Raw genomic sequence first — 25327 nt, 5'->3', positions numbered from 1 at the left:
TTTGTTGATCTTCTTAAATACACGGATTTTTGTCTTATCATTCTGAGAAGTTCTCAGTCATTATCTCTTTGAATACTGCCTTTTCTCCATTCTCTTTACTGTCCTCCAGGACCTCTGATGAGATATATGTGAGAGCTTCTCACTCTGTTCTCCGTGTTCTCTTAAGTCTCTTTCATGCTTTCTGATCTTTGTGGGCTGCATTTTTTATAACTTGTTCGGCTCTCTCTTTCATTCACTAGTTCTCCCCTGAGCTGGGTTTAATCTGCTCTTCAACCTATTCATTAAGTATTTAATTTTAATTCTATTTTTCAGTTATAGGAGCGCCATTTGATTATTTCTTTATGTTCTAGATCTTTACTCATTTTAATCTTCTTTTTCATTTCTCCTAACAGATTAAGCATGCTTATTTTATAGTCTGCGTGTGATAAAACCAATACCTGATTTTTTTTTTTTTATCAACCCTAAGTTGATTTTTTTCTGGCTCTCACGAATGATGCATTGTGTCCTTTTATATTTGATAATTTTCTTTTAACACTCCAAATTATTCATTTTCCTTGTAGAAACCCTTGGAATTCTGAGAAAAAGTAGATTCTTTCAGAAAGGATGTGCTTACTTCTGTAAGGTGCCCCGTATGTGATGGCAGGGTGTGTGAGGTGTGTAGGACCACTTTCAAGCTTATAAATGACTCAAGGTTTGGGGAAAGCACTTAGGGAGTGTGGCTTGGGAATGCAGGTGCATGGGAGGGCCATTCTGTGTGAGAATCAAAGCGTGGAGACAGAAAAGTTTTATTTCTGCCCTCTGAGTAGGGTAGGGGATATTTTCAGTTCATCCTTTACTAAGGATTTAATCCTTTGGGCTCCTAAATTCATGAGGAGCGGTCTCCTATGATTCCCCACCTGATGCGCCCAAGGGGTTGTCTTTCTCCTCTCAATTTTTTAAGACTATAAAAACTGATACTCCTATGTTGACAAAAACCCTCAAAGTGAAAGTTGGCATCAGTGCCCCACTTGCCTCTCTGGAGGTTCTGGGGCTGAGTATCTCTCACTTTCCTGCCAGCTAATAGATGCATTCACAAATGTTTTTTGTATAATTACCGTCCTTTTTCATTGTTTTCTGTAAGAGTCTTAGGGCCCCTAACCCATCACATTGACACCCTCTTTTGATCCTTATTTATAATTTGTCTTAATCCCTTAAGACAATGTTCAGAGGCCCCAGGAGCCAGGTGACCCCATGCATCCCACTCTCTTCTCTGCTTACTGGGAGCAGGCTAGCTCAGAAGGTGTCATAATGACAGTGCTTTCTGGGCTGGCAGGGATGATCTTTTGAAACCATCCACAAATCCAGCCTTTGCTTGAATACAAAGAGCTCACTGTGACAAGTCACAGAGCTCACTCCTTCGCCAGGCAATCCATTTCTCACTTGGGCATGTGCATTAGAAAGACCTGCCTTCTATCATTTCATGTTACCTAATAAATGAACCCAGGGAGCAGACTAATGGGGAACAGAGACATCAGGTGTCAGGCTTCCTAGAAGACTAGTGGAATGCCAGGCTCAGAGCTGGACAGGTACCTGGTAGGACAAAGAAAGGCAGTGAGAAGGGAGGAGAAGGAAGCCGGGATCTATCAAGGCATTGCTATCGTGTGTAGCAACGTTGAGGACAAGGTGCCCATGAAATGAGAATTTTTATCTCCATTTATCCAGAAGAAAAAAGAGGCTTAATTTAAGTGACTTGCCTGAGGTCAGAGTTGACAAGAGGCTGAGCCGGGCGGGGTCCAGCTCATCCGGCGTCTTCCTATGGATCTTTGCTTGGTGAATTTTGGATGACAGAGCGTGACAGCTGGGTGATTATGGGGCCATTGCAGGCCTGTTCTGCCTAAAGGGAACAAACATCAGGAGGACGAGACCAACCCGGCTCAGCTGGTGAAGTGAAAAGCACACAGCCTATTCCTGGGATAGCTTCTTCTGGCCCTTGGGAGAGGGGAGGTTTCTAGATACCCCAGCTGTAGGATGGCAGTGCCCAGGAGCACACAGCACCTGGAGGAACCAGGATGTGGAGCCCTCACCAAGACACCTGCTCCTGGGTTCCTGCCTCGGCCAATGCTAACGCGTAACACAGTCCCGTGATTGCGAGGACTCAGCCACACAAATGCCGACAAGCAGCCACCCCAGGTTTTCATGGGTCTTGGCTCCCGCTGAGCCCGCGACAAAGCTACAACTTCCTACAGTCCACGTGGCCTGACTCCGTTCACGTCTCGGCCTGAGGGTGGTGGGGGCATTCTGGCAGCGGAAGGGGCTGGGGGCATTGGAGCACGGGCTCTGGCTGGGTCATTTTTCGGGGTGCCTGTATTCTTTTGAACATCCCCTCCTCCAAAAAGACAACAACCTCTGCCCTTCAAGACTTCCCTCTCGTTGCAGTCAGTATCTTCTCCGGTAAGTGTTGTGAAGTTTCTGTTTGTTTGTGGAAACGAAAAATACGGAAAAAGTCAAAGAAGGACAATTGCCACTATGCTTCTCGGTGGGAGTCACACGCTGTCAGGGTTTTGCACAAGCTTTCCTGTGCTTCCATCTCCGTCCTCCTGTCTCCACCAACTCTCTCCGTCTCCACCCGTCATCGCGCCCCCTTTCTCTCCATCATCTCTATTTCTACCGCACCTCTCTCCCCCCTCCCCCCATGTACTTGTAAAAAGCAAGCTGCCATGACTGAGGTGCCCCCAGCCTGCACCCCATTCTGAAACCCCCTTTTGGCCCCGAAGGAGACCACTGTTCTCACAGAGGTATGTATCCTTTCCATCTCTTAAACATGTTTTTCTAGATAGCTTTTGATGCATAGAAATGTAGAGTCTGTTTGTTGGCGGGGCGGGGGGGGGGGTTGTTTGCCTGAGCGGGGTCAGCTGCACACATCAGTTCCATCTACAGCGGCCCCTGGGACGTGTGCACGCTGGGTGCTCAGGTACCGTCTGTCCCATTTGGCCTCGTCTCCATAAGTGCAGTAGACTCGTCCAGTCCCCATTAGTGGCCATTTAGGTTGTCTCGAGGTTTTTGCAAAGCCTGCGGTGATGAGATGCGTCTTGGCTTCTGCTGGGCTGGCTAAGCTCTTTGTCCTATTTCCTGTCTCCTGATTCCTGGCCCACCCCCTCTCCATCTGGGTGGGTGGAGGCCCTTGGGAGCCCGCCTGTTGGCCCTGCTCAGGAGTTTACAGAGAGCTGATACATGGCCTGGGGACTTTTTGTCTCGAGGGCCCTGATAACCTGGGCCCAGTGTTGTGCCCAAGCTTCCCCTTCTCCATCCCGTGGCCTCTTCCCTGACTGTGTGTTGGGGGTGGCAGAGGGGCAGGGTCGGATGAATACGGACCACAGAGCATCCTGTCCTGGCTTTGCTCAACACTTTTCACAGGGTGGAGAGTTGGGGTCCTACCTGCCTCAGAGAACCCCGTCTGGACAGCTCAGAGCATCTTGGGGGTCAGGAGAGCCTTGAAAGAGCCTCATGTCTTCTCCTCCTGTGGGTGGTGAATTTGGGGGCTGAAATGGGGTAGATCTCATTTTACGGAGCAGGACACTGAGGCCAAGGTCATGTGTCTCACAGGGCCAAGACTGCTTCACAGCCGGGGAATGGCTATGTTCATTCTTTCATTCAACCGATGTTTGCTGGGCACCCAGGCATGCTCATACATTCCAGGCTTCTAGATAGAACCTTCAAGCTCCCGCTGAGCTGCATATCATTATCTCCATTCTACACATGATAAGTCCAGGCTCAGAGAAGTGGAGTGGCCAGCCCGTGGTCACACAGCAAGGCAGAGCAGGAGCTGTGTTTGAGCTCCAGACCTCGTGCTCGACCCACGCAGGGCCCTGCCTCCAGACTGGGGACGGCTCGCAGCCACCTCCCACCCAGTGCCCTCCACCCACCGGCCACCTTCCCAGGGGCTCACATTTCAGCAGAGGACAGAGCACACAATGCACGAGCAAGCAAAGAGACCATTCCAGATTGGGCCACTTCCTCCACGGACAGCCGGGTGGTCAGGAGGGGCCCCTCGTGGGAGGTGATGTGGGGCTGAGAGCGGAATGCAGGCGGCCCCGTGAGGCCGGTGGGCAGGGCACCCATCCAGGCAGAGAGAACGGTCAAGCCCCCAGGGCACAACAGGCTTGCTGATGGAGAAGAAAAGGCCACCGTGGCTGGGGCACACTGTGTGCCCTGTGGGAGGGGTACAGGACGTGAGGTGGAGAAGCGGGCAGTGGCCAATACCCCCGTCCCCCAGGTCCAAGAGGACCCAGCCACAAACCCCACACCCCCCGCTGGCCCAAACCCCTCTTCTTTCCCTCCTGTCTCCCGGCCTGGCCTCTCCCCTGGGCTCCTGCCCGTTGGGCTCCTGCCCGTTTGCCTCCTGGGTGTCTCCGCCCTCCTCAGGCCCCCGTCTGGCCCCAAACAGAACCCGACCCCCTCCCCCGTGCCCCCACAAGGTCACCACCTCTTCGTGGGGCCTGCCCCAGCCGAGCACAGACCCTGTCAGTCCTCAGTGGCCGAGAGGAGTGGCGGGGCCCCTCCGTGTTCCAGGGGCTCACGAGCCTGCTGTCCTGCCTCCAGGTCTTCGCTCTGCCCTCCTGCACTCCTAGAAATCCCTTCTTCCTCCCCCACCCCACGCCACCTCCTCCAGGAAGCCTTCCCAGACCCTCCTGCCCACAGGCCCAGCCAGCCGGCCCTTTGGTCTCCCAGGTGCCGCTGCTGCAAGCGGGTTCCATATCCTCAGTCCGGCTGCTGGGCCCAGTGCACCTGCCCACCGGCCCACCTGTGGGCGGTGCTGAGTTCCTGGCTGCCTGGGACAGGTGCCCGTCTACCCGCTCACAGCACAGCATTCAGTTTAATCCAGTTAAGCCCCACAGTGTCCTGGGCTCCTTCCTCAGGCTGGGGCAGAGTAAAACCAAGTCTTCCCATGTCCCTCTTCACTGTTTGCCCGGCCCTGGGCAAATGGCCCCCCGAGCCCAGCAATCCTCGCCAGGGAACTGCTTCGGTTTCCTTCTGAAGGCGTCTCTGGACTCGAACCAAGGATGAACAGCCAGCCTCACATGGTCCCCACCCAACGGGGTGATGCATCTGTAACAGGTGCATAGGATGGACACCATGAGTGGACCCCCTGCCAGGAGTCCCAGGCTGCCCGGGGACACAAGGCACATTCCCAGACCCTGGCCCAAGGGCCAACTGGCCATTCAGAGAGCACCTACTGTGTGCAGGGCAGCGGAATAAGCCCTTGTCTTGGATCCCCTCATCTGAGCCTCACGGACAAGATGCCTCAGGCGAGGAGCCCAGGAAGCATCTCAGCCGGGACTTGACCCGGGACGAGGCCTCCTGCAGTGGGCTTGTCCATCTGACCTCCGTGGACGGATCATCTTGGATGGGGAGCCACGGACAGATGGTCACACGGCCCGGGAAGGCATTTTCTGGTGCCTGAGCAAAGGGCTTTGGCCGTCTGCTGCCAGCAATCCTGCTCTGAGGCCCCAGCCCCTGCCCCGGTGGCCACCTGGGCCTGTGTCCCGTACGGAGCCGTGAGCCTCGGGCAGCCGATGACGTGTAGCACTAACTCCCGCCACCCACGGCGTGCCCGCCCCGACTGCCCCGCAGGAGGCCACGGACGGCAGCCTGGACACGGGGTCCCTGGGGCCAGATGCCGCAGGGGGACCCTGTGCCTGGGGAGGAGGCTTGGGCCTAGAGTTTCGGGTCCCTGGGAAGCTCCCTGGCCCCCAGGCCAGCTAATGTAACCCCCCCGCCCCGGCCAGGAGACGAGGCAGCCGGTTCCCTCCCTGGCTTAGCCAGCGAAACGGCCTTCTCACAGCGCCTTCTGATGCCAAGTGCGTGGTTCCCACCCCAGCCAGTTCCCCGCTCCGGCCCTGGCTGGGTGTCCTGCAGGTCAACTTAGCTCTGACGTGAACTACCGGGAGTTAGGTCAAGGGCTCAGTCCCATAAAACGACTGCCACTGCAGACACCCTTTGCAAGTCCTGGCCGCCTGTACTTCTGACCAGTCAGCTACAAACTGGGGTTCCCATGACCCCCTCCTCAGGTCCCAGGGCAGCTCACAGAACCCAGGGAGATGCTGCTTATGTTTACCGGCTTATTATAGGAGATATTACAAAGAGTACAGATGAATGGCCAAATCAAGAGGTGCACAGGGGAGGTCTGGAAGGGTCCGGGGCTGTCCCCTGAAGCTGGGGTGACCCCCTCCAGCACGTGGATGTGTTCACTAAACAGGAAGCTCTCTGGAGCCTAGAGTTCAGGGAGTTTTGCAGAAGCTTCGTCTCACGGGAACAACGGGTCCTTAACTCAAGCTCCAGCCCCTCTCTGCCACCACCCACCTGATGGAGGGGGTGGGCCCGAAAGTTCCAAGCTTTTAGTCATTCTGGGTCTTTCTGGTGACCACGTCTCATTAGAACAAAAACACACCTATCACCCAGGGAATCCAAGGGACGTAGGAGGCCTGTGCCAGGCCTGGGCAGCGGCGGGATATCATTGCTATGCCACACCCAGCCCGTCTCAGAAAATGGCCTTGGGCAAGCCCCCACTCCCCATCCCTGCCTCCAAGATTCCGGGAAACTTCCAGTGCCCCGGGGACGATGGGGAAGCATTGGCTGCCGATCTGGTAGTGCCCGGCAGGCGGGCAGCAGGAACCAGCTCCGGGGATGGAGTATACACGCAGGCTGGGGGGCCCCGAGGCAGGCGCTCTCTTGCTACTATGTTCCGTCACTTGCCCTCTCCCTTCCCTTTGACCCTCACTCTCCACAGGGCTGGGGGTGGCGGTGGGGGCTCCTCCTAGACATGCTGCTTGGGCTGATTCCTGTCTCAGGGCTTGCTGCGGGGACTCAGACACGGACCCTTCCTGGGTTGGCCTCTGCCGAAAAGCTGAGGCTTCCTCCTGCCTGGGAGATTGGAGGCAGGGGGTAGGGGTGGGGCTGCTCAGAGCAGAGCTCAGTGAGAGACGTGTCCTGTGAGGGTGGACGCTGAGGAGCCAGGCGCGGGCCACCACGGTCCCCACGGGAGCTTCGTGCGATCTCAGTCAGGTGCCCCTCCCCTGGGCGGCACGGGCCTGCAGGGCAAGGCTGGGCTCTGGCCCCACTCACCCTCGTGGGAGCCGCTAAGCAGCCTGACCTCAGGGCCTGGGCCTGGATGCACATCCTCAGAGTGAAGTGTGGGGAAGGCGGCCCCTCCTGGCGGTCTCCTGGGTGCCGAGGGCTGCAGCAGCAGGGAGGACCCCTGTGGGGTTCTCATCCCACTCGGCCATCTCCTGCCATGTGCTCCAGGCACGTGGAGACTCAGTTCCCTGCTCCCCCCCCCCCCCATGAGGGGGATGGTGCCCCTGGGCCCAGGGTAGTTGGGGAACGCACAACAGGGCCACATGTCCCAGCCACGCTTGGCACAGGGGGGCATTGACCGGATGACCTCTTATGAGGTTGGGCCTGTAAAGTTCTCCCCACTCCGAACCCGCAGCTTTGATCGGGACCAGGGGGCTCTAGACCCCCTCAAAGAGCACCCACCTCTCAAGTCACAGGGTCCCCCTGGGTCAACGCACCCAGGCTTTCCTCCTGGACAGGTGACGGGTGACCGTCCTTCCTCCTCTGTCCCTGAGGGTGAGTCCGTGCCATACCCGCTGTCTGGGTGGCCTCGTGGAAATGGGGTGGCCCCAGAGTCCCACCCAGAGAGCAGTGTGTGGCAGACAAAAAGCAATGCTGGTGGGGCAGAAGTGGGGCGCTGGGGCCCGCCAGGTAGGGAGGGCTGCAGGTGGCAGGTGGCCCCGAGGGAGCGAGGAAGAGGGGAGTCCTAAGGGGACAGCCGCCCTCACCAGCCAAGGGCTGCCGTGGCCTCAGCAGGGCTTGTTCCTTGGGGCCAAGGACGCCCAGACCAGCGTATACCCGCTGTCACTCCTGAACGTCCTCCGAGGGAGTGGAAGGGGAGAAAGGAGAGGATGTGGTGTGGATCCCATGAGAGAAAGTGGGAGGCCGAGACGGCCAGAGCTGGGGAGAGGGGCCCGAGTCAGTGCTGTGACAGGGGCCGGGGACCCAGGCCCAAGGAGCGCATGCACAGGGCAGGGCTGGGGTCGCAGAGACAGACAGACACAGACCCGACCGCGTGGGCCACCAGCCACGTGTGACATGGGGATTTCTGTTCCGTGTCCCTACCGGAGTTGGGGGCTGATGGGCTGGGTGGGTGGCCCCCTGACCACACTGGACGAGCAGATGCGTGGATACAGGCGGAGCAGCAGAGAAGCAAGGCGGGCCTTTTATTGGAGAACTTGTCACAGACACACAGACACGCAGGCCTGGCCAGGGAATGGCCCCGGGCCCCCCAACATCGGCCTGCTGGGGGCAGACTCCCTCCAAGCCGTCTCTCCTGCCGGGGCTGCCTCAGGGGGGTCCCTGCCTCACGTGTGCCGTCTTTTTCTCCTGGCTGGGCTGCGATCCCCAGGTCCCGGGAGCAGGTGCAGGGACCCCGGGACCCGGGCATGGTGGGTGCTGCGCTCTGGGGTTTGGTTAATGCCAGGCTCCAGCGGAGGGTCCTGCTGGCCAGTCCAGGAAGGGGTGAGGCTGCCGTGTCTGGGGCGCAGGAGAGAGGGGAGGAAGAGTAGGGGCCGAGACTGGGGCCGGGTGGAGGGAAGGCGGGGGCCAGGCCGGGCCAGCTGCGCCCACAGGAACAGGGACCCCGAGGGGGCGGGAGGGGCTCAGGCCTGTGCATCCAGGGCCCGCACGTGCACGCTGGGCAGGCAGAACCAGGATGGCGGCAGCTCCTTGCTCGCACTGTCCTGGTGGAAGTGGATGTGGAGGAAGAAGTCACCCGTGTACAGGAAGAGCAGGGCTCCGAGGCAGGCCGACTGGCCTGAGGGCTGCACCTGCGGGGAAGAGGGAGCGATGTCAGCCCAGAGCAGCACAACCCCCAATGCCACCAGGAGACCCCTGAACCTGCCTGGAAGTGGGGGCAATGGGGTGGGGGGGAGGGCCCCCCCAAGGGCTTTCCTGCTGTGCTCCCCCAAGCAGGTGGCTGTCCCTCTCTGAGCTGTAGCTTCTGGCTTTGGAAGGAGCATAGCACTTCCCTCCCTGGACCATCCGGGGGTGCCGGCAGGGTGGGGAGTGGCTGGGGTGAGGTGTCATTTCAGTGGCGTGAGGGCTGCTCTCAGTGGACTTCCCCAGTTCTCCTGGGCCGCAGGCTGCCACGAAGCGGGGGGCGCTGACCGAGAGGGGCAGGGGCCGGGGATGACGGCAGTAAGGCCCCAGGTCTCGCCATCCTGGTTCACGGCCAGGACTCAGTACACAGAGAAGTGAGCTACGTGAGGCCCACGGTGAGTTAGGGAAGTCCCCGTCCCCACCAGGGGAAGGCAGGGGGCACCGGGACAGTGGCCGTGGGGGCCGCTCTGGGGCTCACAGACCGCCACGCACCGCGTCAAGGTAGAAAGTGCTGGAGCCCACGAAGGAGACGGCGTCATGCAGGTCGTAGTTGTGCACGCCATTCTGGTGGTCCTGGAAGGGGGCCACGGTGAGGGCGAAGGGCCCCACGCTGCGCGGGCTCTGGTTGGTCAGCCGCACCTCCAGACGCACAGGGTCGCCCACCCGGCAGGCTGCAGCCTCACAGTCACATGGCTGTCCGTCCACCAGCACATCTGCAAGGGTCACAGGACACGAGAATGTCAAGGGCACCGCCCAGCTGGCCTTGCCAGCCAGCCAGCCATCCAACCATCCGTCCAGCCATCCGTCCATCGATCCATCCATCCATCCATCCATCCACCCCCTAACTTGTTCCCCCACGAACGCAGCCAGCCCCTCCGTGTAGGCTGAGTGCTGGGACACAGACATGTGGCCCGGTCCTTGCCGTCCTGATGTGCAGGCTGGAGGAGACACGTGTGGGCACCAGATCTGTAACCCAGAGGGTGTGTGCCACGCTGGAGGGGCCCCGGGTCATTTAGGGGTCTCCCAGATGCTCCTGCCTGAAAGGGCTGAACCGAGATGGCAGCCCATGGGGGCTCCTGCAGGTGAGAGAGACTCAGAACCGCAGGGCAAGACTGTGGCAGGGGTGGCGCACGGTGTTTGTAAGATGAACAGCCAGTAGGCACCTGGCTGGGCCTCTGCCACACACACTGTTGATTCACACGCAGAAGGGCCTGCCCAGCTTCCCCCAGACACCCCAGAGGTGACAGGATGCCAGCTGGGGAAAGGTCTGGAACCCAAGGAGCAGAGCAGGGATTGGGGGGCAGAGGTGCGGGGGAGAGGGGGGTGGGGGCCGGTGGACTGGAAAGTGCCGTGCTGGGACCCCCAGCCCCCCGGAGCCCCGGCACATCCCAGTGGGATGATGGGAGGGGCGGTCTGGGGGACCTGCCTGGAGGCAGGGGTCGGGGGCACAGGCTGGGATCTGAGCAGGAGACGTTCTCAGGACAGGCAGATAAGGGGAGAGCAGACCCCGAGGAGAACCCCCGTGAAGACGAGGCAGAGACTGGGGGCCGCAGCACGAGAAGCTGCAAGGCGCAGGAAGGAGCCTTCCCCGGGGCCTCCGGAGCAGAGCACAGCCCCGCGGCACCGTGACTTCGGCCTTCCGGCCTCCAGACCCTGCTGCGTGGAGCCCACAGGTGGTAGCTTCTCATGGTGGCCCTAGACGCCGAGACGGCGGGTCAGGAGGTCGTGGGGGTCAGGGACGGGGTCCTAAGGCTGCATCGGGACCTGGCATCACCCGGTACCGGTGCGGCTGCCAGCCCGCCTCACCGACCTCTCCCTGTCACGTCCACGGGCCCATGGAGGGGTGACGTGACCACAACCCACGGGTGTGCACGTCCTCACGCGTGAGGACTGCTTGGAGCCACAGAAGCGCTCCCGCCCACCCCGCCGTGTAACGATTCCTCACGTGCTCATGAGCGTGACCCCGTCATCGCCACTTCCCATGGCGGGGGCCGGCTGGGGTCGCCAGGTGGCCGTGGCGAAGACCCTCCTGCCCGGCAGCCGGGGGGCCCGGGCATCCACATGAGGCTGATTCCTCACTCGGGGTCCTGGAGGCGCAGGCTTGGGGGAAGGTCAGGGTGGCCTGCCCTGGAGTGGAGGGGGGGGAGATCCTCCCTCCAGGGCGAGTGCGGTCCTCAGGGAGCGTGTGCATCTGTGCAGCTGACCCTGCGTGGCCAAGCCAGGGCTCGGAGCGTGTGAGCGTGTGTGCGTGTGTGTGTGTAAGAGCGTGCAAGTTATGGGTGGGAGTGTGTAAGTATTGCGTGGGGGGAGCATGCATGTATGTGTGTATGAGTGTGCGTGGGAGTGCAAGTGTGCATGCGAGTGACAGTGTGGGTGTGCATATGAGCGTGCGTGAGGGGCAGCGTGCGTGTGAGTGTGGACAGAGAGGGGGCGTGCCCGGACGGGCTCCGTGGGCAGCTGGGTGGGGGGAGGGAGCTGCGGGTCCAGAATACCCCACGTTTCCCACCAAGTCCGTTCTTCCAGCAAAGCCTTCTGAGATGAAGTGCCCCCCACATCCTTTGTTTCTTGAGAATCACAAGCTTTTACGACACGTTACGGAAAACTTGGGAAGTTCATAGAAACAGAACTCATTTTCTGATAAGCCCCCATAATCCCAGCCCTTCCCCCAGCCACACTCAGTGTCACGGTGCCGACTTCCACGTGTCTTCAGTACCGTGGCCCGGTACCTGCTCTCTGGGACCACGGAACATAAGCGTGTTCCACATGTTGATGTTTCCGTGAGCACATTTTCAAAGCCTGCAGGGGATTCCATTAAAGCAATAAACTAATCTACCCACCCAGCCCCACGCAGGCCGTGTCCACCTTTTCGGTATATAAATATCCCCGATGCACACATTTTTATACTGAGCTCTGTCTGGATTCCTGCCTCACGTTCCTGGGATACAGTGTCAGGAGTGGACACGAGTGAAAATGTCTCTGAGAGTGTGGGTGTGGGGCGCCAGTGGAGACTGACCTCCAGGAAGCCCCAGGGCCCGCCCCTTGCCCACCCCACATCCCCAGGAGGAGAACCCACTCCCTGCCGCCCGCCCCAGATCACTGGATAACATTCACTCACTCTAATGTTCGCTACCCGCCCCACAAGTCCCACTAGCACCTGCAGCGAAGGTGACAGGAGCAGAGAAATGTGCAAGTCCCAGCCTTCAGAAAGTTCTCAGTCCAGACAGGCAGGCCACGAGCTGGGCCACGCTGAGCCACACAGCCAGGTGTGCAATGGTGGGCGGGGGGGTGGGGGGCGGCTGCTACACGGCCCAGAGGACAGGCTGTCACCAAGTGCAGGCACAGGCCAGCCCGGTAACCCTAACGTCTGCTCAACACTGAACTGGACGTGACCCGGCACCACCTAAACCTCTCGAATCAAATGGGGAAAATGGAGGGAGCAGGTGTCAGGGCGCCTCGGTCGGTGGTTCCATTAAGGGAAAGACACGATTATGTGCAAATCAGTGAAGGGTGGCTGGCTCATTACATCTCTGCTCTTTTTTTCCTTGCAGAGAATTGTGTGGGTCGCGGGCTTGCTAGGGCAGCTGAGGACTGGCCTCTGGCTCATCTGCAGAGTGGCCCCCAGCCCGCCTGTGGGTGCTGTTAACCCTTCCCTGGCCTCCAGCTCTGTCTGCCTTCCGCCCCCCACCCTGGCAGGGGAGAGGGGAGACAAGGCTCTGCACGCAGCTACTGGTGGTGACCTTCCCTCAGCACTCTCCAGAAGGAGCAGGGACTTGTGGCCAGGCCAGGGCAGCAGGGGTGGGGGACGGGCCCCTGGCTAAGCAGCAGGCTGGGCTGGGGTGTCAACTTTGCCTTGACCCTTCATCCTGGGAGAGGCCTCTGCCCATCTGAGTGTCCTTCACCTCATCTGTAAAGCTGGGATACTGATCCTGGCCTCAGAGGCCTGGGGTAGGGCTGAGGACCAGAGAGAGAACAGAGGACCCAGCCAGGCCTTCCCTGCCCTGGTCTGAGGTGAGCAGTCCCCGCTGGGCCCCCAGATCTTTGGCTCTTACTCATAGATGTGACTGCTGGGCCCCTGGAAAACAGGCTGTGGTCCTCCAGAGGGGCAGGACCCACCTGTCTTGCCACCCGCTGGGTCTTCCCTCACAGGTGACAACTGTCCCTGTCATTCTGGCCTGAGGGCTGTGTCCTCCCTCACAGGGTGACAACTGTCCCCACCATCCTGGCCTGAGTGCTGGGAGTCCTGCACCCAGAAAACCCCTGGTACCAGGCAAACTGGGAGCGCAGGGCGTGCCCCCCCCCACCAGACCTGGCACCCATAATGACTGCCAGGGTCAAATTAGGGAACTTCTGCACTCAGAAAGCAGCTGTTTCCTTCCTTTCTGCAGTCCAGCATCTCAGATCCGGGCACCAAACCTTCCCAGGTCACTGGGAGGACACAGAGGGGCAGAGCAGAGGGCTGTAGTTCCCTGAGAGAAGGACAGGCTTCCTGAATTGAGAAGGGTGGTGAGGCCAGTCTCCCCTGGGACCCAGGGGTCGGGGGCTGTTTCAGAAACCTGCTGAAGATAAGCCCAAAGATGCTGGGGACGTGGAGGATGCTGGCTGTGCTCAGGTGGGGTCTGTAACCCCACTGGCACTGCTTCCCCAGCACATGCCGGGCTCTGGCTCTGAACCGGGCCAGCTGTGTCCCGTCCTGGGAGGAGGGCCCTTCTGGGCACAGCGGGCAGAGGCAGCCGGGACCAGAGGAGAAGACTGAGCTTTCCGCCAGTGGTTCACGGGACTCACTGGAAAGGGGATGGGGTTGGATAACTAAATACTTCTCAAAGGCGAGCTGTTCCGGAGTCATTTCTAACGTGCCGGGGAGGGGACGAAGACCACCGAGTCACCACGGGCCTGTGGCACATGCTGGGCTCGGCTCCAGCTTCTCGGTTCGAGTCCTGTCTGCAGAGGCCCCTGTGAAGGCCTCCCCGCCAGGTCAGCCCGCTGCCCTCACACGGGGAAGGCGGGTGCAATGTCTACCCGTTCACGGCAAGACTGGGACCTTGAGAGCCTGGGACCACGGCAAGACTGCGACAAGGAGCTCCTGCTCTGTGTGCACAGCGGACCGGCCAGCCGGCCCCCTCAGGTGGGCAGGGACAGCAGCGTGTGTGATGTGTCCCACGCAGGCGGCACGTCCCCACTCGAGTGTCCCCCACGACCACCATGGTGCCTTTCTATGGCGTGTGGGGTGGGCTCATCTGGGGTCGGCGTGAGTGGGGCCTAATTTCCCCCCTTGACCTCCAGGGCCACCTGCCCCGCTTCCCCCCACACTGGTGGGGGCACCCCCCACGTCCCTCTGCAGGCGGGGTGGGGTGTTCCTGCCGTCTGCGTCTGCACCCGACACTGCCTGCCTTCTCTGAGCCTCGGCTTCTGCTCTTTTAGCTGGGAGAGCAGAACGCGTTTCGGGGCTTTTGTGAGAATCGGGTGTGTGTGAGCAGAGCTGGGGGTGCACAGTGGCCTCAGGGCTGCTCTGAGTGGTGCTGTTACCACCGTGACTGGCACCCACGCTGGGGGTACAGGTCAGGCCCGTGGGGCTGTCACACCACTGCAGACTCCCAGTACCCTTCTTCACCTAGAGGACTGGGTGTTGCTGGGGAGCGGGGCCTTGGCAGCGAGGGGCTAGGAGCCAGCGACAGAAGGGACAGATGTGCAGCCTGTGAGCCCACATGGCCAGGACCCAGAACGTCCCAGACTCAGGGAAGCGGAGCCCCGGGAGGGGCCAGCCCACAAGGCGCCGACCTGCCCTCCCCCCCCCGCCCCGTGCCAGCGACAGGTGCCCAGCAGCTGTGCACGGGGCACCCCCACCTGGGAGCGGAGAGCAGGACAGACAGGTCTCCAGCTTTGGAGGGTCCCACCTTCCCGAACCCTGAGTCTGCTTTGCTGCCACAGGGATGGTGTGGAGACAGAATAACGCCCCTCTAAAGATGTCCACATCATAATCCCTGGGACCTGTGGAATATGTTCCCTCGCGTGACAAAGGCACTTTGCGGCTGTGATGAGGTAGGGATCCTGAGACGGGGAGATGATCCTGGAGTATCAGGTGGGCCTGATGTCATCACAGGGGCCCCGCCTTGCACCTGATGGTCACACGGAGGCCACTCCACCTCGGCACCCACACCCAGCCCATTGGCACGACCGCTGGTCAGTGGCCACCACTCCCTTCTCCACCCTAGCCCTGGCCAGCTTCCTGGCAGGCCTCCCTGTGTCCACACTTCCTGTTCTACCCTTTTCCACACAACAGTCAAAGGGATGGTGTAAAAATGCCATTCGATCTTGTCACCCCCTTGGTTGACCCTTGGCTGGCCTGTGGCTTCTCTTTATACTCAGAATGAAAGGGAGGTTCAATCAGACCATGGCTACTGACCCTGGCTTCCCAGGCCCTGCATGGCTCCAGCCAGGGTCCCCCCACTTCCTGCTCTAACCACACGACCTCCTTCCTGCCCCTCCAGCACGTCCGGCACGCACCTGCCCTGGGCTTCTGCACCTGCTACCCTTGCCACCTTGGCCCTGTCCTCAGGCTATTTTGGACCACTCAGTGAAAAGTCTTCCTATCCTTTTTCCTCTTCACGACCCCTCCGTCACCCTCGACATCTTATCTCTTGTTTACCCATTTGTTTAATATTAACTGTGTTCCTTCCTCCCTGGACACTGCGGGAGAACTGGCACCTGCTGTGTCCCCAGCACCAGGCCAGGCGGGCACTCGCTGTTTGCTATCTGCGGGGTGACTGAGAGGCTGGGTGAAGGAGTGCATGTGTGCGCTTTGGGGCTGGCCACGCCCTGCCCCCTTGAGGCCCCCAGTCACTCGTCCATAACTTGTGACTCAGGGAGACTGGGCCATGTCCCTGAAGTGCCCTGTGGGGAGGACGTTCAGATCAACCTGCCACTTCCTGGCTCCGGGTCCCTGACTCGTCCACCAAGCTTTCGTGGAGGACATTATTCATGCAGGAGAATCTCATGTTGTAAGAAATCTCCTGGGAGCAGATTAGTCTCTTCCCTCAAAGCATTAAATCGGGTCCACCTTCTCCCTCCGCCCCCGGCCCTGCTTCTCCTTCACTTTTAATACCAGCCAGAGTCACGGACTTAATTTTGTCTGGCCCAGAATTCTTCCCGAAACCGCTGCCACGTTTATGCTACAGCACGTCCCCGGGCTCTGGCAGAAGCACAGGCTATAAATAGAAGCAGGGATGAGGGAAGGGCCCCGGGGGGCCCACTCTGGAGAGGCGCGAGGAGGAAGAAGCTGCCGGTGCCAGCCTGCTCTTTGGCCGAGGGCAGCCACCGTTGGGTGGGGGTTGAGGTGCGGAGCGAGCCACAAGATGGGGGAGAGGTGAGCACCCTGGGTGGGGGTTGGAATCTGGTGTTGCCCCCACCTGCTGGTGTCTTACTCGGGGCCAAGCCCTCGACTGGCAACCTCCTGTCCCTACTGGAGGACACACAGAGCGGTGTGACTATTGTTAAGGGACCCTGAGGTGCAGGAAGCTGATGCAGCTGCCAGGGCCTGGGCCCAACGGCCTGGCCCCTGGAGAGCCTGCTGTGGGCCAGTGAGGTAAGCAGGGGCTGCCCCCAAGTCCCCAGGGGAGACCACCCGGACAGGGAGCCCGTCATCCAGGTCTCGGAATCGGCATGAGAGACCGGGGTCCCGCTTCTGGGACAGGTCTCTGCCCTCCAGCGTCAGTTTCCTATCTCTCCCCAGGAGGGGCCGGAGCAGCTCTGCTTGGCCACGAAGGCTCCCGGGAGGCAGACACAGGGCTAGTTTAGGTCCCTGCCTGGGTTCCTGTCAAACGCTGACTCTGCTGAGCTCTGCTCCAGTTCGCAAGCGGTGCCAGGAAGGAGCAACCTGTTCCTGGTGCCTTGGAGATGCGGAGGTACGGTCCTGGGGATGCACCAATCTACTGCGTGCATTTCACCCCAGAAGTTTCCATGATCTGAAGAAGCCCAGAGAAGGTGGAAAGCGCAGTGGAAGGGGCTTGTCCCGACTCAGCCCCTGTAGCTAGGCCTCTGGTACGCCTGGCACTGGCTTCCCTGTTCTTGTTGGTTCCTCGAGCACCCGCTGTATCCTAGCTTCTGCTCGAAGGCTCCACGGTGTTGTCTCATTCAGTGCCCGGAACAACCCGCCGGGCCGGCACCCTCGCTGGTGTGGACAGTCTCGGGAGCTGGCCCTGCTGTGCGGTGGTCCGGGCCGAGCTCCCCCTGCACCCCTGCACTCCAGAGCTTTACTGAAATATACTTCACAGACCCCACGGCTCTTCCATTTACAGGGGACAATTCAATGTTGTTAGTACATTTCCAGAGCTGTGCAGCCATCACCACGGACGATTTGAGGATGTTCTCATCGCTCCAAGAAGAACCTCCATTCCCTTAGCCTCACCCCCCTCCCCCCCCCCCCCCGTTCCCCCAGCCCTGAATGACCACTGACCGACTTCCTGGCTCTTCTGGACTTCACCAGGAGGAGAATCACGCATATGTGGTCTCTGTGTCTGCCTGGTTTCACTCAGCATCCTGCCATCAAGGGTCATCCTTCCTACCACAGGACAGGGCTCCCGTGTGGACATACCACACCTTGTTCATCCGTCCGTCCGTCCGTCACCAACATTTGGGTTGTGTCCACCGACGTCTGTCAGGAGCAGCGGTACCGTGGACTCCCGTGGGCACAGTCTGCGCGGATGCGGGTCTTTGTCACCCCAGGGCACATACCTCGGAGTCGAGTCGCCGGGTCACATGGGGACTATATTTAACCCGAGGAGCCAGCAGGCTGCTTTCCACAGCAGTGGGACTGTTTCACATTCCCACCGGCAGTGCACGGGGTTCCGGTTTCTGCATAGCCTCCCGACACCTGCTGTGGTGGCCCTTCTGGTTCCAGCCGCCCTAGTGGGGATGAAGGAACATTTCCCGATGGTTTCCTGGGTATTTCTGGTTTGGCCACGTCTGGTCATGCCGCACCGGCCCTTGCTGCCCCACGGGGTGGGTGGGTGTTCCGAAGGGCTCTTTTGTGAAGTCGTTACTCACCCTGCATAGCTGTGAGAACCTTCTGGAATCCCAAGCCCTTAGCTCCCACTCCTCCCGGAGCCCAGGACCAGACCCTGGGACAAGCAGGGACCGAGAGTGTGGCTGCAGGCGAGGGGCAGGTTGGAAGCGGGGGTCACAGAGTTGCAGGGGGGCCTCCGCGAGGAGAATGATCCTGAGGATGCGCAGGTCAGAGGTAGGCAGGCAGGCAGTCAGGCTCGGCTGCGAGGCCCACGGTTGTCTGTCCAGTCTGCTCTGTGCAGAGAGGCTGTGTGAGGGGTCACGGGCAGGGGCGTGCTCCTGGCCAGTCAGGAGACATCTGCTAACCAGCTGTGAACAGCCCTGGGGGTTCCGACCCACAGTAGACTTTTCAAAAGAGAACTTCCTGGCCGTGCTGTGTCCCGAGTGTCTGGCTTTCTGGGTCTGGGGTGGCGCTGAGCATATAATGGCGATGTGCCCGCGTCCACAGTCTCACCCAGAGCGGGCAGCACACAGGAGCAGGGAGGGCAGGAGAGGAAGCTGGGGCGGGACCTCCTGAAATACCAGTCTGCCCCAACATCATGTGCAAATCACCTTCAGGGGTAAAAAGGGTGGACCTCTTGCTCAACTGGCTTATGTGACAACCGGCTCACTTCTCCTTTAGGACCAGGCTCCCACGGCCAGCTGAGCTCAAACTCCTAGCAAGGACGCCCTCCCCGCCCTCCCCCCACAACTCGCCTCTCCCTGCCTTTGCTGACGGCAAGAGATGGGATGGCCAAGTAGACTTTAGGCACAAGTGTCTAATTTGGGATAAAGAAAAATTCAAGGACGTAAGAACAAAGCAATAGACACCAATTAGGTGAAGACCCAAGAACAGCTGAGGTGTCTCAGGTTTTGGAAGTTAAAGCAGACGCAAAACTTAAACTTCAACTTCACAGGACACACGTTTTTCTCGTCCACATAAATTTGGGGCGGGCCTAAATTTTACAGTCACATTTGATTCAGGTGAGGCGTGGCTCAGGCATTAATTGAGAAGCTTTGTCACTCTTTAAATGAAGTGAAAGAACTTCAAGCGGACAGACAAGCGGATCCTGGGATGGAAGGAGAGGTAAGGTGAGGCCCCGGGTTGCACCCTCCTCCCTGGCAGCGGCTGGGCGGCTGTCCTGGGGCACATCTAGCAGGCAACTCTGCAGTTTCCAAGAATCCAGTAAAAAGTGGAGAATTTTCTCTAATGCCAATGTACTAGTCAGCTGCCATATCTTTCCTCTTTACCAACAAGAGCCAAGTAACTGACCTTTTCTCTTTGGCTGTTAGGAAGCCCAGAGCCAATGGTGTACCAATCTAGACCACCATGTCGGCCCTCAGTGAGCCGTGTTGTAGTCTATACACGTACACACACATGTGTGCACACGCGTGCACACACACACACACACACACACCCTCTCCTACAGGTCTTGACCAATTATGCCAAATATGGTCCCTTTTAGTCAAGGAATTTCCGGTTTAATTTTGCTGCTTTCTTGTATATTGAGAGAGGGTTTAGAAAAGAGGTTAGAAGCATGGACACGCCCAGGAGGGGGGGTGATGGTGTTTGGGACAAGGGTATTGTGCCCAGAAAGGCCGCGCACAGCCTGGGGAGGGGGTGACAGACCACACAGCCCCCTCGCTGTTCCTGCGGCTCTGTGAGCCTCCAGCACCGGGGGAAGCGAGTCTTTCCGTCGGGTGTGCTGCTCGGACGGAGCTGGCCAGAGATGGACAGTGGCCGGCAGGAGGAGGGCCGGCTTGTCTGCCCAGAACCACAGTGCTGTTTTCGGAGAGCTCAGCTCCCGGGGTTCCTGCGGGTCACGGGGCTGGAACACAGGCTCTCTCTCTGCCCCCATCGGCGACTGTCAGGGTGTGCACCAGATGAGGCCGGAGCTCTGCTCTCAATCCACCAAATGGCATGCATTTTTACCAGTTACTGAGGTAGCTAATTAGTTCATAAACCAGAATGCCTCCTCCTCGGCATCCAGGGAGGGAGCCTGTTCAAGGCCCACACGTGTAATTACCCTCAAGTGGAGGACAGCTCCTGAGGAGCCGTTTGGCTCTCTTGGGTAAATAATTTACTTTTACAACTTTTCATTAAAGATTAAAGGGAATTAAATTAAAATTAAGGCGGGTTGGACTGGCAGAGGAGGCCCGTGCCACTCAGAATTCTCTCACCGAGAGGCTCTCCGGCCTCCTGAACCCGGCCGGCCATCAGCACGCCTGGCACAGGGCGTCCAGTGCTGCGGGGGGCTCAGGGGGCGGAGTCCAGGGTAGGGGTGGGGGCGAGCTCTGGCAGGAAGGGAGCACTGCCCCCAGCAGACAGGTCTCGGGCTGCATCCTGGCGCGGCTCGCGGCTGCCTGTGGACCGCGGCGAACCACCGCCTCGAACACAGGGAGAAACACGCATCCCCAACACTGCACACCGGTCTGGGGTCCCAGCCGCAGACACCCTCCACAGCCTCCAGGCCGGTGCCCTCAGGCCACACAGGTAGATGGCAGAGCTCAGATGCCAAGTGGAGGGCCAGGTGAGCCCCTTCAGAAGCTGCTTCCTCAGCTGAATGCAGGCACCACGCCCGCACCACCTGGCACATGGAATGGAGGAGACACACGCGGGCGAGGGCGGAGCCTGCCCAACAGGCATGGGGGCCTGGGGCAGGGACAGCAAGGCAGTGGCTCGGAGCACACTGACACGGCTACCTCGGTGGCAGAGGCTGTAAGTAAGGGCAGAGCCCCAACCTGGGTCCCCCAGGCACCAGAGCCGGTGCATACCCCTTCGCCGAGGGCTCCACGCTCACGGCGGTGCCTGCAGCTGTCTGCGCCCACCCTGCCGTCTGTGCTGGGCTCCTGTTTCCTCTCACTGGCACGCAACCTCCCAGCTCTGCATCTCAAAGCCCTGCTCATACGCCCCCTCCACCAGGGAGCCCTCCCTGCTCTTCCCTCAAGGAACACTTGCTTGAACTTGAGGAGGTTCTGGTGGCAGAGGCCGGCCGGGTATTCACCAAGCCATGCCCTTTCCTCCTGGGCACACAGTAGTGAGTGTGAACACGGGACGGAGTCCTGCTCAGGGGACAGCCGGGGAAATGACACCCCCCAAACCTGGCCCACAAACACATCCGTCCCACAATCCCCATCTCCACAGAGGACTAGAAGTGGAGAGAGGGGCCACAGAAGGGGCAGAACTGGGGTCCCCCACTGAGCTCCAGAAAGGCCCCCCCAGAACAGCATGAACCCTAAACACAGTAAGGTTGGTGTGAGGTCCCTGAAAGCTGCGGCTGTCACAACACCGAGCCGTGACACCCACAGGCCTCCAGCGCTCACATGCCCAAGCTCCCGGCACTCGGGAGCATGGCTCGGAGGCCTCGCTGGGTGCACTGCAGCCGGGTCCCCGCTCCTTCCCAGGGGACAGGGAACACACCGGCCGAGGGAGAGGAGCCTCCAGTGAGCCCGCCCCCTTCAACCGCCTGGATTTGGACACGCTGAGACAACCGGAGATCAAAGGGGAGAAAACCACGGAGGACGTGCCTGCTGGCTGGTAGCATTACGCAAAGACGTCTGAGAAGAGCAGAGAGTGTGAAATGACTCCCCCGTCCCCGAGCAATGTCTGTGCCTTTTCACTCTCTCAGGTTTCATCTTTTCTCGGGCCTTTCTACACAGAGCCGGCCCCGCCACCCAGGGAGCCCTGGCACAGCTCCGCGCTCCTGCACCCAGCCCTGCTCTCACCGCACGACACCATCCCAGCCTCGGACCCCCTCGCCTGCGGGGCCAGCTCACACGGGGCCTCCACCAGGATCTGCAGGCCTGCCACCGGCCAGGCCCCAAAGCCAGGACTCCGGCCTCCTCGGCTGCCCAGCAGAAGACAGAGGGTTTTCCGGAGAGAAGACGTCAAGTGACGTGGGACGTAGGAATGAATGATGCCGACTGCTCCTGCAGAGTAGTCCAGACCAAGGTGAAGGCGGTCGGCTTCTCCCTCCCTGTGGTCGCTCTCCCCCAGCACCCTGAGACCACCTCCACATGTCAACCCCCCACAGCCGTATGCAGTGCCCCTCAGAGCCTCCCCTCGCTGACTCCTACTGGCCTCTTCAAAACTCAGCTCAAGCAGCACCTCCTCCTGGAAGACTTCCTACATACTGCACCCAGCCCCACGCCAGCTCCTTGCCATACCAGGAACTGCCCCTACTCAAGAGTTTTCTGTTGACAGACTGCCTTCGGGCGGAGACTAGCTGCTCAAGGGTAGGGGCTCAGGGTTCGTTCACCGAACTAACTGAAGAATGAACTCAGCCAATCCATCACTTGTTGTGTGACCTTAGGTAAATCACTTAACCTCTCTGAGCTTCCCTGTCTGCTTCCTTATCTGCTACATGAGAGGAACGGGCTGGATGATTTCAAAACGGGCTATTACTTTATGGTTCTCATGCCTGGGCTCAGCCCCTCCAAGTGCATGTCCAGACCCCTCTTTCTACTGGGCCAGGGTGGGACGTCTGCTCCCACAGTATACCAGACACTGCCAGGGGCCTCCCCCCACTCCCACACACAGCCCAGGGCCTGACATCTGGCGGGTCAACGTTCATCATGTCGGACAGACTCTTCAAGTGGCAACAGCCCAAGCTGCCCGCAGAACCACAGCGTCCCGGAGCACACACAGTCAGTCGGGAACGACTTGGGCCACCAAAGAAACTTCCGAGCGGCCGGAGAGGCCAAACCACAGGGGCAGCTGGACAAACAGGGTGCTGGTGAGCCTGCTGCCCTGTGCTTAACTGGGAACAGGGTCAGGGCTGCTCCCGGCTGTATGAATGGGTGTCCCAGGGAGTCCATCACTGCCTTTGGTTCACAAGGACACGGTCAGGGGGCAGGGTCCCTCACCTTCTGCCTTCCCCGGGGCGAGGGCCGGCAGTGCAGGAATGCGTAGGGGGTGGCAGGCCCGGGGAGCTCACGGAGTAGGGGGAGACTGAGCCCTGCATAGACCCAGGGCAGGGCAAGGAGCCCACCAGCCCACAGCCCACCCCAGGACAGTACAGGGGGATGTCAGGGCAGAGACGCCTGAGGGTTAGGCGCCCCAGGTGTCCCAGGGTGGCACGTGGGATGCCTGCTGGACCTGAAGACCCTCGTCGGAAGCAATCCCCCTGACTGAGGCCCCAGGAGCAATGCTCCCAGCCTGGGCTTCTCTGACTAGGGCTGAACATCCCAGAGGCCCCAGAGGGCAGGATGTGCATGAGATCCCAGCTCTCCCCAGTGGAGGCATACGCCCTGCAAATGCGTGTGTATTTACCGCATCCCCGAGGCAGGTCTCCCTGGGGCTCTGGCCAGCTCCCATCTGCTGGTCCTCCGTGGCCCCTCGGCCCCCGCCACCCCGGCACAGAGACACATGTCCTCAGGCCGCTGCCCCTCTGTGTTAGCTGGGTCCTCTCCGGTGTGCAGAGGAGGAGCCTGGGGCCAGGCAGCACCCCTGCATGCACAACCCCTGGGGCTGTGCTGGGCATAGGCTGAGGGGGCGTCCAGGCAGACAGAGTCGGAGAAGGGCCTTGGCAGGCCCCACAGCTGGCCTCTGGGCCTCTGCTCTCAGGACAGACCTCTTGCCTGTCTCCACCAACGGGTGGCTTCTCTGAATGCACGTTCTAGGCCTGGGAGGGAGGGATCTGGGAGTCCTGGGATCTCCCCATGGCCTGAGGGATGTGTCCTGAGGGGCCACTCTGATGGCAGCTGTCCACCAGGTCAGGCAGTACGCTCTTGGGGGGCGTAGTCCTGATGGCGTGAGTGGCTGCTGCGGGTCACAGCTGTCACTGTACCGCCTCGAGGGGGCACTGATCCCATAGCAAGTGTGGATGATCCCGCCAGGGCAACCTGGCTTCCCACCCGGAGGCTTCCGCACAGCTATCCCTGGAGGAAGGGCTCCCTGGTCCTGTGACCACACAGATGACACACAGCAGCCACAGGTTTGCAGAGAATGCTCAGCAGGGAGGACACGCCCAGAGGGCCCTGCCTGGAGCTGCTGTGGACGAGGACTGACAAGCCTCAGTCTCCTCATCTGTAGGATGGGACGAGACCGCCCACCCGGCAGGGATGCGGGACGGCAAAGGGCTGCAGAAAGCAGGGTGCTCTTTGCGTGCAGGCCTACGCAAGCATGCTGTTCCGCTCGCAGCGTGGGGGTGCTGGAACGCTGAACGTGCTCCGAACTGCAGCCTGGGCTACCCCGGCTGTCCCCGCCTATCCCTGCTGTGTCCCCATACACTAGGAGCCCCAGAGGCAGGGGCTGAGGTTCACCCATCTCCTGACCAGCGAGTGCCTGTGAATGAAGGGATGTGTGAGGGGAGGGACGGCGCCTTCCTGTGGCCGCCGTTGGCCTCCCCACTTCCAAAGTCCCCCTGCAGTGGCCACCACTACAGCACGTTAACTCCCACTCTCTCAAGGCTCCCTGTGCACCTGGCACTGTTCTCAGTCCACTGGACGGATGATCCCATCAAGCCTCACAAAGGCGATAGGACAAAGGAGTCTTACTGTTCCCATTTTACAGATGAGGCGCACAGAGGTCAGGTCACCTGCCAGAGCTGAGATTCAATCTGCAGAGCTCATGCTCCTTCCTTCTGCGTGCCTTCATCTGTTCCCTGCGGCAGCGGCAGCCAGTGACACAGGCAGGAAAGACTGCCAAGTGGACCCACAGGCACCGAGTGTGACTCCAACACAGGAGCCAAGAGCCCTCGTCCCTCCACCAGGCAGCTCAGGCAGGGCTCTGCTCGGAGGCTTGCAGAGGCCAAGCAAGAGGGGAGGAGGCCTTTTCAAGGGCAGCGCCGGGGCCGGTCAGCGGGGCTGCAAAGGCCGTCCTGAGGAATAACTGGCCTGCTTCCTGCTAAGCCGACCAATATGCCATTGAGTCCAGCCTGGGGCGCCTGGGTGGCTCAGTCGGTTGTTGAGCATCCGACTTTGGCTCAGGTCATGATCTCGCGGTTTGTGAGTTTGAGCCCCGCGTCGGGCTCTGTGCTGACAGCTCGGAGCCTGGAGCCTGCTTCGGATTCTGTGTCTCCCTTTTTCTCTCTCTGCCCCTCCCCGCTCATGTTCTGTCTCTCTGTCTCTCTCTCAAAAATAAACACTTAAAAAAAAAAAAAGATTTTGAAATGAGTCCAGCCCATCCCAGCAAAAGGTTATGGGTAGCCCACTGGGTCGGCCCACCTGGCCATGTGTCTGAAACTTCTGGCCCAATTCTGTCAGCTATCAGTCTGAAAATCACAAAGGATTTCTCAGCTCTGAAACGACCAGCAGCCAGGGATGCTCAGGGGTCAAGATTATAGCTCCTGGAACTGACCACAACTTGGCTCTCAGACAAAACCGGCCCTTTCAGAAACCAGGTCACCCATAAGCATCCTTGCTCTAGGTATCA

At 59.9% G+C, this 25327-nt stretch overlaps 1 protein-coding gene across 6 annotated transcripts in view; it reads right to left on the bottom strand.

The window, feature by feature from the left end:
- Positions 1–8234: 8234 nt before the first annotated feature.
- Positions 8235–25327, bottom strand: part of TRAPPC9 (trafficking protein particle complex subunit 9) — a 566520-nt gene continuing 549427 nt past the window's right edge. For all 6 annotated transcript variants that reach the window (XM_053208248.1, XM_053208250.1, XM_053208253.1 and 3 more), the window contains 2 exons: positions 9409–9629; positions 8235–8864 (listed from right to left, as the gene is read on the bottom strand). In XM_053208248.1, the coding sequence (XP_053064223.1) occupies positions 8697–8864; positions 9409–9629 (389 nt within the window). In that variant the 3' untranslated portion in view covers positions 8235–8696. The remainder of the gene's footprint in view (positions 8865–9408; positions 9630–25327) is intronic.

Source organism: Acinonyx jubatus, chromosome F2, assembly GCF_027475565.1.
Source record: "Acinonyx jubatus isolate Ajub_Pintada_27869175 chromosome F2, VMU_Ajub_asm_v1.0, whole genome shotgun sequence".
NCBI classification, from domain to species: domain Eukaryota; kingdom Metazoa; phylum Chordata; class Mammalia; order Carnivora; family Felidae; genus Acinonyx; species Acinonyx jubatus.
Note: the sequence above shows the minus strand (reverse complement) of the source record. Positions and strands in the feature narration are given on the sequence as shown.